This window comes from Girardinichthys multiradiatus, chromosome 12 (genome assembly GCF_021462225.1).
Source record: "Girardinichthys multiradiatus isolate DD_20200921_A chromosome 12, DD_fGirMul_XY1, whole genome shotgun sequence".
Classification (NCBI taxonomy): domain Eukaryota; kingdom Metazoa; phylum Chordata; class Actinopteri; order Cyprinodontiformes; family Goodeidae; genus Girardinichthys; species Girardinichthys multiradiatus.
Genome location: NC_061805.1, coordinates 23,609,865 through 23,627,846, shown reverse-complemented (window position 1 = coordinate 23,627,846; position 17,982 = coordinate 23,609,865). Strand labels below are relative to the sequence as shown.

At 39.1% G+C, this 17,982-nt stretch overlaps 1 protein-coding gene across 3 annotated transcripts; it reads left to right on the top strand.

Annotated features, from left to right (window-relative positions):
• Positions 1-4,028: 4,028 nt before the first annotated feature.
• ptger4a (prostaglandin E receptor 4 (subtype EP4) a) lies at positions 4,029-17,741 on the top strand. 3 transcript variants are annotated; one of them, XM_047382573.1, is made up of 3 exons: positions 4,029-5,224; positions 13,481-14,090; positions 16,359-16,482. In XM_047382573.1, exons 1-2 carry the CDS (start codon positions 4,448-4,450, stop codon positions 14,051-14,053), a joined length of 1,350 nt encoding a protein of 449 aa, XP_047238529.1. In that variant the 5' UTR covers positions 4,029-4,447; the 3' UTR covers positions 14,054-14,090; positions 16,359-16,482. The 3 variants fall into 3 exon arrangements, 2 of the variants coding, with proteins under 2 accessions (XP_047238529.1, XP_047238528.1); XR_007040823.1 differs by adding an exon at positions 16,662-17,741 and having other exon boundaries at positions 4,031-5,224; positions 13,481-16,482; XM_047382572.1 differs by having other exon boundaries at positions 4,031-5,224; positions 13,481-17,741.
• Positions 17,742-17,982: the final 241 nt, after the last annotated feature.

Genomic DNA, 17,982 nt, shown 5'->3' with positions numbered 1-17,982 from the left:
GAGAAAATTTATTTTAAACTTCTCCCCTGTACTAAAAACGTGTCTGTACGCATCCAGAGATGTTTTGTTTCTCCTCAAGTAGCATTTTTTAAAAGGGCCTTGTGCAACCCCTTATGGGTGGATATAAGGTACAAAAGGCATTTTTACCTGAAAAGTAAAGTAAATTATCTAAGTAAAATGCAAAATTACTGTGGTAAGTGCCTCAAACACCTGACCTATCACAGTTTTTCTATTGCTATTGTTTCATGTCCTAAATAACAAGGAGAAATCCAAAACAAGAAACAAACAATGGCCTGTTTTCCACCAACTGTTAGGGCAAAGAAATACACGCATACAACAAATAATTTCCACAACACATTGGCGTAATTGTTTGGCTGGTGAATAAAAGCAAAAGTACAAATTGTGTGTTTGGAAGGTATTATTTTCTTTGCTTTTTTTAGAACACAACGTTCTGCAAAAAAACTGGCTGAATAATAAAAAAGTCCGCATTAGTGTACAATTGTGTGTCTACAATAAGTATGAAAGAAAACTGATTCTTTAGCCAAGCTTGTGGTCATTACTTTGATTTGCAGTGCATAAAATACTCAGCTGGTTATCTGACTACTACAAACAAATCCTGGAAAAGCACATTCATATGAAGACTAATCTCTTAAATCTACTTACAGCACATTCTGTAAGGTCTGAGATTTCACATACAAGTACAGAGACAGCAAAGAGTAATATTTCTCTATACGGTATCTAGGCAAACAGTCTTATATAACATGGGATGTTAAGGCCAGTTATACACAATCAGCTATGAATTGTACTCTTCGAGAGGAAAAAAAATACTTTTTCAAGGCTTGGAAACGCCCATGATTGCAAGGGGCTTCCCCTGCTTCTGAGTTAATGCCTAAAAGTGACAACAAAGAAAACAAGAAGTGTGTTTTTAAATTGAGCAGGGTCAGTCTAGTGGGATGACGTCAGGCAGCCGGACTCAAGGTCTTGGTTCCTTGAAATTTAATATGTTCTGTTCCAGCCAACAGGAGAGACTGAGCCTGTAGTGGTGGATTGAGTGAATGTTTTACATAGTTTAGCAGATTTATGTCAAATACTGTAAATGTTGCAACTGCAAAATTTGAATTCAGAGAGAACAGATCAATAGTACTACTTTACAACTAATCTAGCTAACAAATGATATAATAGAAAAAAAAAGTTGAACAAAATATATTTTACAAAGAAATTACAATTTTAAAAATGCAGGCTAAGAAAAACCCAGCTGGGTCACCTGATGTCACAGGTGGGTTGTATGGCAATAATAATAATAAAACAACCAGGATTGAAACAAAGAGGCATGTTTCAGGAGGATTTGTTAGCTTTCAAAAAGACAATGATGGATGCGCAACTTTTAACAGATTCCGATGTAGATTATGAGGCATTTTCATCTAGTCTGGCTCACATTTTCCCTGAGGGAATACAACACTGACAAAGAGAGTGATCCAGCTATAAGGGGTACAGACTGATATGAACAATGATTCAAAAGCCATGATGGATTCCAATGTGGATGCTTAAGAGTGAAACAACCAGTGATGAGGATAACAATCACCTTTATTGCTTAAAGTGGTACTGATCTGTTTATACCACTTACAGTAGTTTTTATATTTGATTGATTTCTGCACGTGTTCAAAATATTTTTCCTTCTTCTCAGTGCTCTTGGTTAGAATGATGGTGATGGTACAGGTTGTACTGTGAGTGGAGGCATGGTGGTGTTAGCTGGTTAGACTGGACCCATCACCAGTCTGCCTGACGACCACTCTTGGCAGTTAAAGCAGATGATGCAGCAGTTCTGCAGATCTTGACAGTCTCTGTAATATTGTTTTTTTTTTTATTCCAGTGCTTTTTTTACCCACATCTTATATTACGTTTTTGGATGAATTTATTAATTTATCCACTGAGAGAACATACAGAGTCCACACAAAAAGGTTACGCCAGTGATTTGAACTCAGGACTTTATTGCTCTAAGACAGCAGCACCAACCACTGCACCACCATGGAAACTTTCTTAAAACCATTTTTAGATTAAGCCCAATAATCAATCCTATTTCGAAAAATTAAGGTGGGCCAAGCAGTAAAATTAAATTAAAAACATGAAAAGCTGGGTTGAATTATGCCAAGGCATTACAGCAGGATCAGACAAATTACAGACCGTGCGATAAGTTGGTAATCACAGATATATCTGAAACTGCAACAAGGAAACAGTGCTACAGTTAATAATCAGAATAATCTTTCCAGTGGTGGATCTAGAAAATTTTACATGCGGGGGCAAAGAAGGGGCAAAAGGTCTACGCAGGGTGGCAATGCTGGAGCTCTTCATTGAAGTTTGTTGATCTAAAAACATATATAGTGGCAATTAGAATGATCTAATACAGTTTCTGAGTTGTATGATTTGATTTTATTATAACATAAAACTATAACATAAATTAACTACATCTATAAAGCCTGGACTCTCTAACTTCATAAGACACCTGTAGATGTGTGCAGATTTGTTATTCATTGAAAAATCTAATATCTCTGCACTGGAATTTATACTGAGAATAAATCCATACCAGGTGGTCCAGCTGGATCCTCTCATTTTCACTAATGTCTTCACCTGTTGCACTTTTCAGTGCACCTGTGACCCTCCTGGTCTATCTATCATTCTTCCCTCCTCAAATCTCACAGTCACTTCTGCCTTCTTATGCCTCAATTTTTGAGCTGTCAGGGAAACTGCAGTCCCTAAAAAAAGCAAACCAGACAATTTTTTTTCATAGATAAACTTTTCATTAACTGTTATCATGCTTAGTGTAAGCTAAACTAACAAGGGAAATATGTCAACGCTCTTACAAATCACACACGATTCATCAAACGATTAATAAACGTATTACGTGGTGAACGTCGGTCACTTCAGCAGACATTTTATTGATTGCAAACTTATGTTGACCTATAGTAATTACAAGTATTTAAGGGACATAAAAGTAGGGGGCAGCGGGGCTGGGCGGGGTGGGGGGGTGGGGGGTGCAAGGCTCTACAACAGAGGGGCAGTCACTCCCTCCTACCCTACCTTGCCCCCTTGTAGATCTGCCCCTGAATCTTTCCCTCAGCAACTGTTCATTGTTCTAAATAGTAAACATTGAAAAAAAAATTTTATACAAATTACAAATACTGTTCTATTCATAGAAATGTGTTTCTCTGAATTCATATTATGGATGTTGTTGCTGTGAAGTACCTGTTCTGCTCTTAAAAACAAAATAAATAATAAAAAACTATGCAACTCATTAAATAAATACTAACAAAATAAATAGAATCTCCAAAAATAACTAAACTACCATTACGTGATGAAAGTGGGCAAACATCCAGCCAGAATTATACCTGGACCTTGCTTATGGCTACAAAAAGTGTCACTTCTTGAGAGATATTTTACCAAATCTTACAGGAAATGTATGCATATATTTGAGCTTGTACGTTTGACTTTGACCATGTGTGGGTTAAAGAAAATCCACAGTTAATTCAAACTCATGCTTGTGTTGTAGTTTTGCCGACACTTCTACACTTACCTATATGAAAAGTTCTCTTCTCTTTCCCATTTTGAAGAGTGGCAAAGAGTCAGGTCATATTTTACCACAGGGAAACAAGAAGTCATGGATATCTAATAAAATGATCCTATAGTTGGATCATCTTTAAAAGTAAAGAGGGTATTTATAAATGAATCAGTTGCATTTATTTTAGGGGGTGCCACTAATTTTTGGCCCCAATTATTTTGTTTAAGAACAAATATTTCTTTGTGTGACATGTGTTTCTGTACCGATTAAATGTACTCAAATTAAAAAGTAGATTTTTCTGACGCTATTCCATCTAAGATGTTGACACTGAAGAAAATCATTTATTTTAAGGTTGTTTACACATCCTTACCAGGGTTACCAGTGAATCTGTAACGTGTTGTAGGGCAAATAATGTAGCATTAACTAGTATAATCTACTGTAACTAAAGCATTTTATATAATTATCAGTGAGTTTTGATTAACCTCATCAGAATGTATCTAAGGTATTCCCTGGTGACCACGCAGATGATGAGAAAAACTGAAATCAAGGGGAGGGACTGAACTTTGCAGAAGGCTGGAAGGCAGATCTTTATTTCAATGAACCGATTTGTGTCTCTTGGCTCCATTTACCTCTGTGTCCTTCTGACAGAAACCCGCCTTCTTTGCCCAGTTTCAGGATTTGCCGAGAAAACCCCAGTGAAGCGTAGGTGACAGTCGCAGCAGGGAGAAGATGCTCTGCATAGGGTGGAAAGTTTTCAGATAAGATGCAAACAGCTTCTGTCTTGTTTTGACAATGCTGTTCGCGTTGTGTTCAACTGCAAACAAGTTTAGAGTTTCGGGCTGGAAATACTGGCCTTAAGAGGAGCTTCCGCTGAAAGCGCGTCTGGACGCAACAATGAATAATCCGCCGATGAGGACCATGGTTCCGACCATCCCGTCTGTTATGTTCATATTCGGAGTGGTCGGGAATGTCATCGCCATCGTGGTTCTGTGTAAAACTCGCAGAGAGCAGAAGGAAACCACGTTTTACACGCTCGTGTGTGGCCTGGCGGTGACGGACCTCCTGGGCACACTGCTGGCCAGCCCGGTCACTATTGCCACCTACGTGAAGGGGTCGTGGCCCGGAGAGGACCCGCTGTGCAAATACTTTGGCTTCACCATGCTCTTCTTCTCCCTGGCGGGGCTCAGCATCATCTGTGCCATGTCTGTGGAGAGATACATCGCCATAAACCATGCCTACTTCTACAACGACTATGTGGACCAGAAGCTGGCCGGACTGACCCTGGTGGCCATATATATCTCCAACGCGTTCTTCTGCGCTCTGCCGATCGTCGGCTTCGGACAGGTGAAGAAGCAGTACCCAAAAACCTGGTGCTTCTTAGAGTGGCGGAGCAACAAGACCAGCGATGCCGCCTACTCTTACATGTACGGCGGGTTTAGTTCTCTTCTCATTCTCGCCACTGTCATCTGCAACGTCCTGGTGTGCGTGGCTCTGATGCGGATGCACCGGCGCTTCGTGCGCAGGATGTCGCTGGGAACGGACGCGGGGCGCAACATAGACCCACGGAGGAGAGCACGCAGCTTCGGGCGTCTGGCCGGTGCAGAGATTCAGATGGTCATTCTGCTCATAGGCACATCGGCGGTAGTGCTCATCTGCTCCATTCCACTTGTAGTAAGTACTGGAGCCGTCCTCCTGCTAGTAACCATTACGCACGATTACGCACTGCCATTTCAAATAATTGTATGAACAAGTTGCTCATATCCGAATAAATTCATGGATAAGTATGTTTTTGTTCATTTATTTAGGTCTTTAAATAACCACATACATTGTTTAGATCCCTTTATTATTTTTACACCGCTCCTATTTGTTTTTACATTATTTGAAATATATGTGGGAACCAACCGAAAGCAAGTTTGGGTTTAAAGCGCCATTCATATGACTGGTAATTCGAGGTGCTTTACACGAAAATACATTAACAGGGAATTAACAAGATAAGTAACTAAAGAAAAGACATACATTAAAGGTATAACAGTAAAAATTAAGCATCACATACAAAGAAAACAATCTTTGCTCTTCATGGGAAGGATGCAGAAAAGGTTTCCAGTCCTGATTCAAGAGAGCATTACAGTTTCTGTACATCTCAGATATTCAGGAAGTGAGAAACTAAATGCTGCCTCCCCTTATTTAGTATTGATCCCGTGAACACTGAGTAAACACTACCAAAACAGTCTAACCTAAAAGTAAAAGCATGCACCAGCTTTTCCGTCTCCAGTTTAGACAGGAATCCATTTTTACTGGTATTGTTTTTAAGAACATCAGGGTTATTTTTTAATAGAAATGTACGTGAATGTTAGAATTTAGGTCCAAGTTCACAATAAGACCAAGGTTTTTTGTATGCTCAGATTTTTTACCTCATTGAAACTAGTTGAGTTTTGATTGGGTTAATAAAAAATAACTTATATTTAATTGGCATTGAGTTGAAAGAAGTGACCAATCTACTTATTTTTATCATGATCAAGTTGCTTTGTGACTGTAGAGTGTGTGCATGTGGTAACACAAAAATATTTTGTGCCATGAGCATACTGTATATTTATAAAGAAGATCATGTTATAATCTATAATTTGTGCTGGGGGTGGATAAATAGGTATTGAATAGAATACACAGATAGTGTAAAGAAATTAACTAATTATGCAAGAACTAACTAACACTAATGAACACAGACAAATAATAGAATATGGCAAAAATAAGGAACACAATGAACAGGTAGTGATGAAACCAAACACAAATGAAAACCAAAACACCAAAAGGATCATAACAACCCCTCATGTGATCTTTAATTACAAAGTGGTGCCAATTAGTACTTATCTGCCAACTAAAATCTAAACCAGTTTAACAAGATACCACCCACTTTTCCAGTCTATCAGTCAATATGTCATGATAAACTTTGTCTAAATCAGCACTCAGTGTCACAATCCACAGGTGTTTGGGTTTTTGTTTTCATTTGTGTTTGTGTTTTCATCTCTTCTGAGGTCTTGCTGTATACCATTCATCATCTGTGTTCAATAAATCTCAAGTAGTTTTTGTCTTATTATTTAATTTATGTATTTTGAGTTTCTTAGTTTATTTCTGCGTTCTGTTCCTTGTGTATTTTAGTTTATTCTCTATATTTCAAAGTTTGTATCCCTCTTTAAGTGTTTTCTTGCTCAAGTTTTCTGCATTAATTAGTCACCTTCTTCCAGTCTCCCTGCTTACATTCTGCCTCAGCTGCACCACACCTCCCTTAATATAAACGTTTTCTGGTTCTCATTGTTCTTCGTTGGATTCTTGTTTTGTACTTCCATGTACCCTGTTACAATGGCTGTTTTTACCACATTGTTCTGCTTTTTGCTCTCTCCATGCTCAATGTCCTGATCTCATAAGGTAAGGTAAGGTAAGGTAAGGTAAGTTTATTTATATAGCGCTTTTCAGTAACGAGACACTCAAAGCGCTGTACATACAATTACAATACAATCACAAAGAAAATAAACAGAGAAAAACAAATCAAATGATACTACAATCCTTCTAAGAAATCTAAAAATCTATGAATCCTTCTGAGAAATCTAAAAATCTCTGGCCAACATTACAATGATACAGATAACATTAATAATCCTTTGGGTTTTACTGGTAAGAGCTGGTTCTAAACTAATCTTTCTAAAGGGGTAATTATATCATTAAGTCCTCTATGTAGGGGAAAGCATCTTGTGCTAAGAGAAAATAATCCTTGGGTTCACTGGTATAATGCAGTTGTACTCCCATAATAACAGTCATTTGCATCCTTTGAAATTTAACTAAGCAATCATTGAGTTCTGACTAAGGAAGCTGAGTCTCTGGTGTAAAAACAGCTTTTGTTCAAATTTTTAAGAAACTAGTATTTTCCTTTCAATTCAATTCAATTCAATTCAAAGATACTTTATTGATCCCCGAGGGGAAAATAGAATTCCAGTACAACGCATCCAAACAGACATCATGACACAAGACAAGGGGGGACGGGTCACCAAGGCTTTGCTGCCCACTCACAGGCGCTGCCCTTGCTAGATGAGAAAAGAGACCACATTAGGAAAGTAAAGGAAAAAATAATATTTCACACTTTATTCTTAGCAGGATACAGTTTGAGATTGCAAAAATCCTCAGCACAAAGAAGCAACAAGTTTACAAAACAACATCATGCCGGGTGAAGGCGGTGTGAAGTCCATGAAGCACTGTCACAGAGGCCATTGTCCTTGATGGTACATTGGAATGTTCATCAACCGGCCACAAAGTTCTGAGCAGGTCCACAGATGTCCTCAGGGAAGGGAGGGAGCAGAGGGAGCAGAGCGTCATGTTTACATAACTTCCAGGAGAAGTTGAAGATAGCCAGCCATCAAGGCCGTGCAGGGGAGCCAGATTCAGAAAAACAATAATTATTTGGGTTAGGCTGACTCTTAATTTTCCGTCAGCCTTGAGAGTCTCGCTGGTGCTTCTCAAAGGCGAATCCAAACAGCCAAATTCCTGGTCTTTCGCCAGATTCGAGCGAACAACTTTCTCCAAGATTTATCCCATTTCACCCCTGAGTCCAGGAACCGCAACCTGCCTGCGATCCTATATAAGGATCACATCCAGTCTGCGATTCAGCTCACGTAACATCTCAGTCTGAGTACTGATCTCCCTGAAGATCCCATCACACATGCCAGGCAGCCTCACAATAGCCAGAACAGCTGCTGACACTCTCCAAATTTCTCGATATGCCAGGTAACCGCTGACTCCAAAAAGCAGAAATCCTGATATCAAACATCCAATTATATACACATTTTCCACATCCTCGACTGACATTATCGACAAACACACAATCCTCCACTTCTGCCAGGAGTCCATTGTGTATCCAGAGAAAAACGTCCAGTCCGGACAAGTTGGGCTGTCCTTCACCCTGTCTTCTCCTCGAGAAAATTTTATCAATTGCATTGAGAGACCAGCTGACCAAATCCATAACTAAGAATTTGAATCCATAACTAAGAATTTGGTAAATCTAAAAATCTATAAAAAGGAGAAGAAATGAAGAAATCAAATCAACATTTAGGTAAAAAATAAGGAGCATGGGAAAGCAACACACATAAGCAAAGATTTTGCAGGGGCATGGTGGACTCGTGAGGGTGCCAATATTTAAGTGTGATCATGTGTGCAAAGAATTAGACTGTCAACACTGACGAAGGTGCCATTGTCCTTGAAAAAGAGATTGAAGTTTTATCAAACAGCCATACAGTTCAGTTCACAGATGAGGGGGGTTGCTGGGGCAGAGCGTCATATTTACAGAACATCCAGGAGCAATGTTTTGATAAGAAGCCTGTGAAGGCCATATCGGGGCACCTAAATTAGACAAACAATAAATGTTTTTGTTCAGGCTGGCTGTGATTTTCCACCTGCCTTCAAAGTCTTACTGGCATTCTCAATTTCAAATTCAAATAGCCAAATTTCTGGTACTTTCAGTACATCCTGAGCAAACAACTTTCTCCAAGATTAAATCATATCACCTGTGAGTCCGGGAATCGCAGCCAGCCTGCGATTCTGTTCAAGAATCGCGTCCAGCTTGCAATTCCGTTCTCTTAACATATAAGTCTGAGTGCTGAGAGCTCTAAAGATCCCTTCAAACATCCAGGCAGCCTTGGAGAGCTTTGAACAGGTGCCGATGTTTTACAAATCTTTCTATAAGCCAGGTAATCGCCAACTCCAAAAAGCCAAAATCCTGTTATGTACAAATCTTCCACATCCTCGACTGACATTGTTGTCTGGCACACAATCTTCCACTGCTGCCAGGAATCCATTGCGTATCCGGAGAAGAACGTCCCGTCTGGACAAGAGGGTTCCCATTTACCCTGTCTTCCCGTCGAGAAAATTTGATCGATTGCGTTGAGAGACCAGCTGACCAAATCCATAATGAAAATTAGGAGGATATGTAAACAGAGGCTCTAAGAAAAACATAGACAAAAAGCTGAAGCAGTGTAAAAAATGGGGGAGGATCAAGGAGAGAGTGGAAAAGCGTCTGACCCCACCGAGAGCAGAAGATGTGGCATAATGCCATGCTGTAATTTTTCTGTCTTTTCCTTTATTAAATTCTCCACTCACTATGCTGCCAAGTTCCTGTGTGCTCTTTGGTCCTACACCCAACCCACACAGCATGATAGAAAAATCCAGCCATGATTTTGACCAAGTGGGCAGGAGTTTTAAAATGTTAAGTCTTATTGCTGATGTTTACCAGCAACTGCTTTGTACACCTAGTTCACTGTGGTGGCATTTAGAAGTTGCCAGTTATTTGAAGAGCAGGCTGAAGGAATGGGAAAGTTTTTATCCTCGCTGTGACCTTACATCAGAAGGTATTGAGACTGACCTCTGAAGAGCTTTGGCTGAGATCTTCAGCTCTAAGGTCCCAGTGGTCACCTGTTATGGCAACCATGCTTTGTGCGCCCTAGTTCCAACCTCCTCCACTGCCACCTGTCTCGGCGTCTCTTGCTGGTTCTGCCTCTGCTCGCCACAGATGATGCAGTCACTGAGAAGCTTCATGCTCCTGCCACCGAGGGCCTGCTCAACGCCTCCACCCCTGTCCTGGAGGGTCTGAGCGACGTCTTGAATCCTGTCCTGGAGGGTCCAGCTGACGCCTTGAATCCTGTCCCAGAGGGTCCAGCCAACGCCTTGAATCCTATCCCAGAGGGTCCAGCCAACGCCTTGAATTCTGTCCCGGAGAGTCATGCTAACACTTCCCCTCCTGTTCAGAGCATGTTGCCCCAGAGCTTGCTCCACGTCACCTTCAGAACCCAAACCCATGAGCTTTGGGCTTTTGACCATCAGAGACCACTCATCGATGTCTCTGAGTATCTGAGTACATACAGTCTTGTCCTCAGCGCTCTCAGACCCAGAATTCTTCTGCACCACTTATAGCAGCCGCAGAGGTTCCTACGTCCTCGTCTGCCGCAGCAGTGGTTCTCATATCTTTGTCAGTATCAATAGTTTCCTTGCCTTCGTCAGTAGCTATAGCAGGCCCTAATTCTTCAGCATTTGCATTAGTCTTTCACTGTACTGGTGATTGTCCCATCATCATCATCTTTGTAGCCATCTCCACCTTCACTTCCATTATCATCATAATTATTGCCATTATCTGCACCTGTTGCTCCGTCATCATTATTGTTGCCATCTACACCATCTGATCTTGATCCAGAGTTCTCCAGGGGGTAGACGGTGTCCTGCCTCACGTTCCTAATCCAGTCCAAATGGACCTACCTCGTGTTCCTGATTCTGAATTCTCAGATGAGGATGTCCAGGCAGACCCACCTCATGTCCCTGTTGCCAGGTTTTCTGAGGAGGGTGTCCAGGTGGACCCGTTTCATGTTTCTGTTCCTGAGTTCTCTGACGAAGGTGCTCCAGTGGACCCGCTTTGAGTCCTGATCCCAATCTCCATTGAAAGGTCTTCCAGACTTCCACGCCATTCTCCAGAGCTCCGTCGAGAGATCCTGTGCCCCCAGCATCTCTCTCTAGAGCTCCTCTAAGGGTTCCTGTGGTCCTTCTCTGTGGTTTTTCTATGCATCCTGGTCCCAATCTTAAGGTTCTCTGTGGGTTCTTGATGCATCTTGGTCAACCTTTTGATAAGGTTCTCCATGGGTTCACCTTGCATCCCGGTAGACCTGCTGGCAAGCTTTACCAGTGACTTTTTCCTTGTTGCTCCGTTACCCTTCTCGTTTTGCATGCTAGCTCTTCTACCTGTGCTCCACATCCTACTCTCCTTGTGCCAAGCTGCAAGTTTTGTTTTTGATTTCATTAAATTCTTTTCTCACTATGCTGCCTCCAACCCACACATCATGCCACTGAGATCCAGTGAGAGCCCATTTAATCTGGTAAAGTTATTCAAATCTAATTAAATTGATGAATTATTATCTTTGCGTTCCTTTATATTTCCTAAAGTGATCTCAATTTTGGTCCCTTTATGTATTGGTGCAGGTCTACGTTTTGACCCATATGTTAAAATTGGTGGCAATTTATGATGTGGGTAAATGGAATAAGGCATTTGTGATCCTTTGCTAATGCATAGCTGTAAATGATTTTATGCATGAATTTATGTGGCATATGTCATGAGTTCCTGTTGCACAACCTAAACAATCATTGTACTGTAGATTCATGTGATCATCTAAAACTCAATACACAATATGCTGTATGGGCTGTGTAGGCTATTCAGTAGAGATTCATGACATTTGGTAGACTGTCTGTGAGAGAAAATGAACTTATGTACAGAAGTATATCCCAGACACATTTTTGTGACTTATGTATATTTCAGATCTTATTTTTTCGCAAGTAAATGACAAAATGCGCAGTATATACAATAAGTCTGGAAGGTTTTGTCATCAATGCACAGTGGGGTGTTTGATATTAGGTTGTTAATCCTAGATCATGCAACAATTTATGTGTAAAATAATACATCTAGGAATAAATGTTAACATATTTACAACAAACACATTTGTACCTTTAATAAAATATTACTACAAAGTTTAGCAAAAATGTAAGTATATTATTTAAATACAAATTATAGTTTTTATGAAAATAATTAATTAATCAGGAGCTTCCAAAATATAGTGCTTTGTAAAAGTATTCATAAAGTTTAGATTTGTCACATTTGTCGTGTAAAAACCATAAACATCCATCAACTTTAAAGTGGATTTTAGGTGATTCATCAACACCAGCCTGATTCTGAAGGGGAAGGAAAATGATACATTGTTCTGAATTTGCTTTTACGAAAAAACAATCTGAAGATGGTGATGTGTTCAGTCTCCCTGCCTCATTACTTTGTTGAGCCACCTTTCACTGACACTACAGCTGCAAGTATTATGGGATACGTCTACTAGTTTCTAGAGAATGAAGTTTTTGCCCATTCTTGTTTGCAAAATAACTGAAACTCAGTCTGATTGGATAGAAAGCATCTGTGAACAGCATTTCTCAAGTATTTTTACAGATTCTCAATTTGATTTATGTGAGGACTTTGATTGGGCCATTCCAACACTTGAAAATGCTGAAAATACTTTGACCTCCATTATAGCTCTAGTCATATCTTCAGGCCCACAGTCTTGCTGGAATGTGAAACTTTGCCCTAGTTTCAAGACTTTTGATGCCTCCAACAAGTTTTTTTTTATTTGGGTTTGTCCCATATTTAATTCCATCTACCATTACTTCAACACTGACCTACATGGCGTTCTTTCTTCTTAAAGACATTTCTTTGGCACTAGTGGTCTTTATTTTTTATAGTAGGCAGACAGGAAAGAGGGGTAGAGAGAGGTTGGAGACATTCGGCAAATGTCGCCAGGTCCGGGACTCGAACCCAGGATGGCTGCTTCAAGGACTGCACACTTGCCTGGCCTGTCAGTTGAGGTAGATAGCTGTGTCTCCGTATGTCTGCAGTTACACCATGCTTTAAATTGTTTCACAACTTTTACCCTGACCTGTTTCTGTTGTCCTTGGTCTTTGTGTTGCTGTTTCCTTGCTAATATTTTCTAACTTCTGAGACTTTCACAGAACAGTACAGTTTTCTCTGAGACTGAACAGGTGGAGTCTAATTGCTAAGTAGGTGACAGATAAAGGCATTTGCATAGTATTTTTTTTCTAGGTTTCAAAGTAAAAGGGGGGTGAATACAAATGCATGACACACTTTTCAGATTATTATTTGTAAAAAAACTTGCAGATATCAGGTATCATTTTCCTTAAACTTCACAATTATGTGTTTTACTTTGTTGCCCTATCACATAAGATCCCAGAAAAATGCAAGAAGTGATTGTAACATAGCAAAATGTGAAAAATGTCACACTACTTTGGCAAGGTAGTCTAGATTCAAGCACATCTAAAACTTCAATGTAGCTGCCAACTTCTGTTTCTCCGTTGCAGGCTCAGGTGTTTCTGAACCAGCTTTATAAGACGCCAGTGGAGCTGCGCCTGGACAAGAACCCAGACCTCCGGGCAATACGCTTCGCATCCTTCAACCCTATTCTGGACCCTTGGATCTATATCCTTCTGCGTAAAGCTGTTCTCCTTAAACTTATTGAGAAAATCAAGTGTCTGTTTTGTAAAATTGGAGCAAGAAGAAGGCAACAGAGAAGGGGAAATTTTCCCTGTAGAGACGCTCATCACCTCTCCTCGGTCATCTCCAGCCAGGACACTCCCTCCTTGGTGTCCCATGACCTGCAAAACATTAAGAGTAATTCTCAGACTTTCTTCTACGTGCCAGAGGAAAGTGAGCGAGACAATGGAAACCGTCCAAAGGAAGACAAACTGTGTGTTTCGCCACCATCTTCAGTCCGAAACTCACAAGCCTCTTACTCTTCTGAGAAGGGCAGCACGGAGGCTCAAATGGAAGAAGGAACAAACACGATTACAGATTTATCAACAGTGCCATGCACAAAAGATCCAGCACTCCGGGTGACGCTGAATACAGAGACAGTGGAGGAGAAATGCATCTGACTCCTTTCTACATCAGGAGATTTCTCATATTTTCTTAGTAAGGCAGCCCGTCAGAGTTACTTCTCCATCAGAGGAGATGTAAATTCCTTAAAAAAGGAGTGGGAACACAAAAATAATGATAAACTAATATTTTGTTAATATGACACATGCAGTGAGAAAGATCTGTTATCGTAAACATAGCCATAGAAGAACAGACGCTTTGTAGTTGGCTTGTGGCACCGCAAAAGTTATGTCTGCCATATTGTGGGTGGCATTTTCACCTTGCAAAACAATACAAGTCCAATAAGAGAAGCACAAAAATGTATAAATATGTTTCATATATATTATATATAATATTATGTACATTCATTTTAGCACTGATGTTGTTGAGCTCTGATGCTAAAATTGAACAATATCTGTACATCAAAGTAGGTGAGTATACATGAACGACGAAACATAGTCTGTTTGAAATGGACTTAATTTAGCTCTGAAAATATCCAAAACCACTATGTAATCTGGGTAATTTAGCTTAAATCATTTTAACCATTTAAAAAATATATTTAGCTATTTGGCTTTGTCAAAAAATATTAAGGGGTGGATGTAAGAGTCTTTGACCTTGTTTTACATGTTAATTTAATAATTATAAAAAACTATAATAATAGAAAATACCATAATTATTATGATGATGATGATTATCATTATTATTATCATAAGAAGAACAATAATATTGTTGTTGAAAGTTAATTAAACTGGCTTAAACAAATTTTCCTTTTGCCACAAAAATGCCACTCACATTATGGCGGCCTGTGACGTCTACTCTTGTATGTTTATGATCGTGAGCACTCAGCTACCTCAGTGATAACAAACTCTGAATGCAGGCTTATATTCTGTGAGAGATGTCCTGCAGCAATCACTGAAGGAAATGTATATATCAGCGACTGTGTGCATTTACTGGAGGAACTGTGTCCTCCAAAGTAAATGTGGCTAGCAATTCAAAAAAAGTGGGTCACAAGATATTGTTTACTCCCAGGACTTTTACAGCAGTGAAGTCCTGGTAGTAAACATTGGTATGTGCTGCAATGGATAGACTGATTCTCTAAAACAAACTCTATTGATGCTTATTCAAGACTAAATCTCAAAAAGTCAAAGTATTAAAATTCGTACAGTTTATTAAAAGAAAATCATTTGTAAACATTAGCTGCTGGTGTACGCATTTGTCATGTATTAAATAGCCAAAAAGCTAAAAAATATCTGTTCACGCATCAAAATATTTTGCAGGTAACATATTTATTCTGTTTCCAAACATTCAAAATGGGAAAAAATAAATAAATACAAGTTTTGGTACAAATAAATGTGCATATTTTGCTTAGAATCTGTAAAATATTTATATATTAATGTAAGTTAAATACAAAACAATCTCTTAAAACCTTATGCTGCAATTTCTAATTCAAACACATAATGTTTCCATAAATCATCCTCAGAGCAGCTTTGGTAATCTGTCAAAGTTTTAAAGCGGTAGTTTGGCTTATGTAATGGGGGCTTCAGTGGAGCTGTCATCGATCATCAATCTTACCTACAGCAGACCGTGTTCAGAGTCGTCTCAGTTTGGAGAAATAGACAGACGTTCTGTCGAAAAGTCAAACTAACTGCTATTTTGACTTTGACCAGTTCCAAAATCAGATTTTTGATAACTTAAAACAATCTTAAAATGGCGTATGATCCACTTTTAAAACTATTTACTCTGGCATTATTTTTGCATTACATGATTTTTGAGTAGGAGGTCTTGTTTTTCTGCTGTTCATTAGAAATAATGTCTCATTTGAAACACTTTAATGTAATTCCTTTTTTGTCATTGCATTTTAAAGTGAAAATCTGTTCTCTAATGAGAAGTGAATAAAAAGACACAAAAACATAAAATATAGTCATAAATAGTTAATATATCACCAACATAAAAACAAAAATTCAGAGCAAAGCTATTGGTGGCTGAGCGCCATCTTGAATCCTTTATCTTACACACTGTACCCAATACACTCAGAGTGATTTTCGGATGCAAAAGTAATGCAGTGATGCATTATATTATCAGAACAGCTGTAAAACCTTTGAGATTGTAATTGTTTTAATGCCACTATACAACTGTTTCTGGTCTTGCCACATATACTGACGTAGAGAAAAATGTTGGTTTTAAGGAGTTCTAAACACGGATAAAGAAGTGCATGTTGTAAAACATGAAGTTCTGACTATTCTGTCTCTTAAGTAAAGCTGCAGTCAGGAGTTCTAAAAAAAAACGTGAACTTAGCCTGAAAATTTGAATATGAACACCTTACAGGTTCCTCCCCCTTGCTCTCTGCTGTGCTACACCCCTCCCTCCACAGCGGAGCCTGTCATGAACCTCCAGGCTAGGAAGCAGGGCAACCGATGAAGGCGGACAAACAGCTATGGCACATTCATTGGTAAGAGAAAACATCACTGATATGCTTTACATTGACTATGACCTGCCCATACTATTTGCACAGCTACTGCACACAGGCAATCTTGAGCTTGAACAACGGTACGTGATGTGTGTGGTGGTGGGGGTGAGCAGCGCGTAAAACATTCCTCCTGGCTCTGATTGTTATTTTTTTCTCACCAGGAGCTGTGTATTTCTGCAAATAGCAGTAGGACCACTGGGAAGAGTCAGAGGAGCTTGGTTTCGTGCTGTCAGGACATAGTGACCTACTGGTGCTTTAAGTACTAGTATTATGCAGCCCTCATGTTTTTGTACACCTTGTGTTTATTTTTATAACAGGTGCAAAATATACACTTCTCTATTTGCTGAATATGTCAGAACAAATGAAGTATTTTTTCCTCCTTATTCAATAAATGTCTGGACATCTCATAAGTGCCCCCCAAGTGGATAAATTATGATTAGCTGATATATTAAGAAAGCAGGTTGGACTGGCATGCTGTTAAAGCAGCTTCAAGCAGAATCAAATGTTTAAAAAGACAATAGTTTGACTGTGGCAGTAGATTGAAAGTTCCTTTAGAACAGGGTCCTCTCTTAGAATTTATTACCTGAGCTATCAGACAGAACTGCTTTCTCTAAACTGAGGTTGTTTAAATGGAGGTCTGCTACAGTAAGATACTGACTGCTGATAATTATTCAACAGAATATATTTCAAAAACAACCCAAACTATCGCTTTAATTTTTTTCTATGTAAGTTGACACCTTCTGCTGTCGTGTTACTTTTCAAACTGCTGTTAAAATCAGCTATTATGATTAAGCATTATCAGCTTTGTGGCTCAGAATGAACATTTTTACTGCCTAATGTTAACTTGTCTCAAATGGTTGCCTACTGATAAAACTGCATTCCCATTATTCTTGTTTTTGTAATGCTTGCTTTTGTGAAAACTGCTATGATTTGATTGGAATGTGACATACAAGTGCCCTGTTCAGCAAGATTTGTTTTATTTATTTCATCAGTTAATTTATTAACTTCAATTTTTGATGTTTTGTTTGTAAAATTGTAAGGTGATTATTGTTTTTTTATGCAAACATGATTCAGTGTTAATGACACAGAACATTTGTGTAATAATTTGTGTAATTAATAGGTATATGTACATTTATTGATGCAATGCAAATTACTTTCAATTCTGTTGTTTCACAAAAACATGGTCTGTGACCTTCAGGCATACTGTATGTCATCAATATAAAGAAGAACTTGCATCATGAGCATCAGGTTTTTGTACTTTGTAGATGTGCTAAAATCATCTTATGGCCTTACCTCAAACAAATCACTCTTAAAATTCACAGAAAAATAAAAAAGTGCACATTGTCATTAGATTACTCTCAGGTTTAAAGCTACATTATATCAGTAATGTGTCGAAGATAGCTAATGCTGGACACACAGAGAAACAAAGCAAGCAAAGAGCTTCTAATAATGGAAAGAAATCTGAGGAAGAAGAACAGGCAG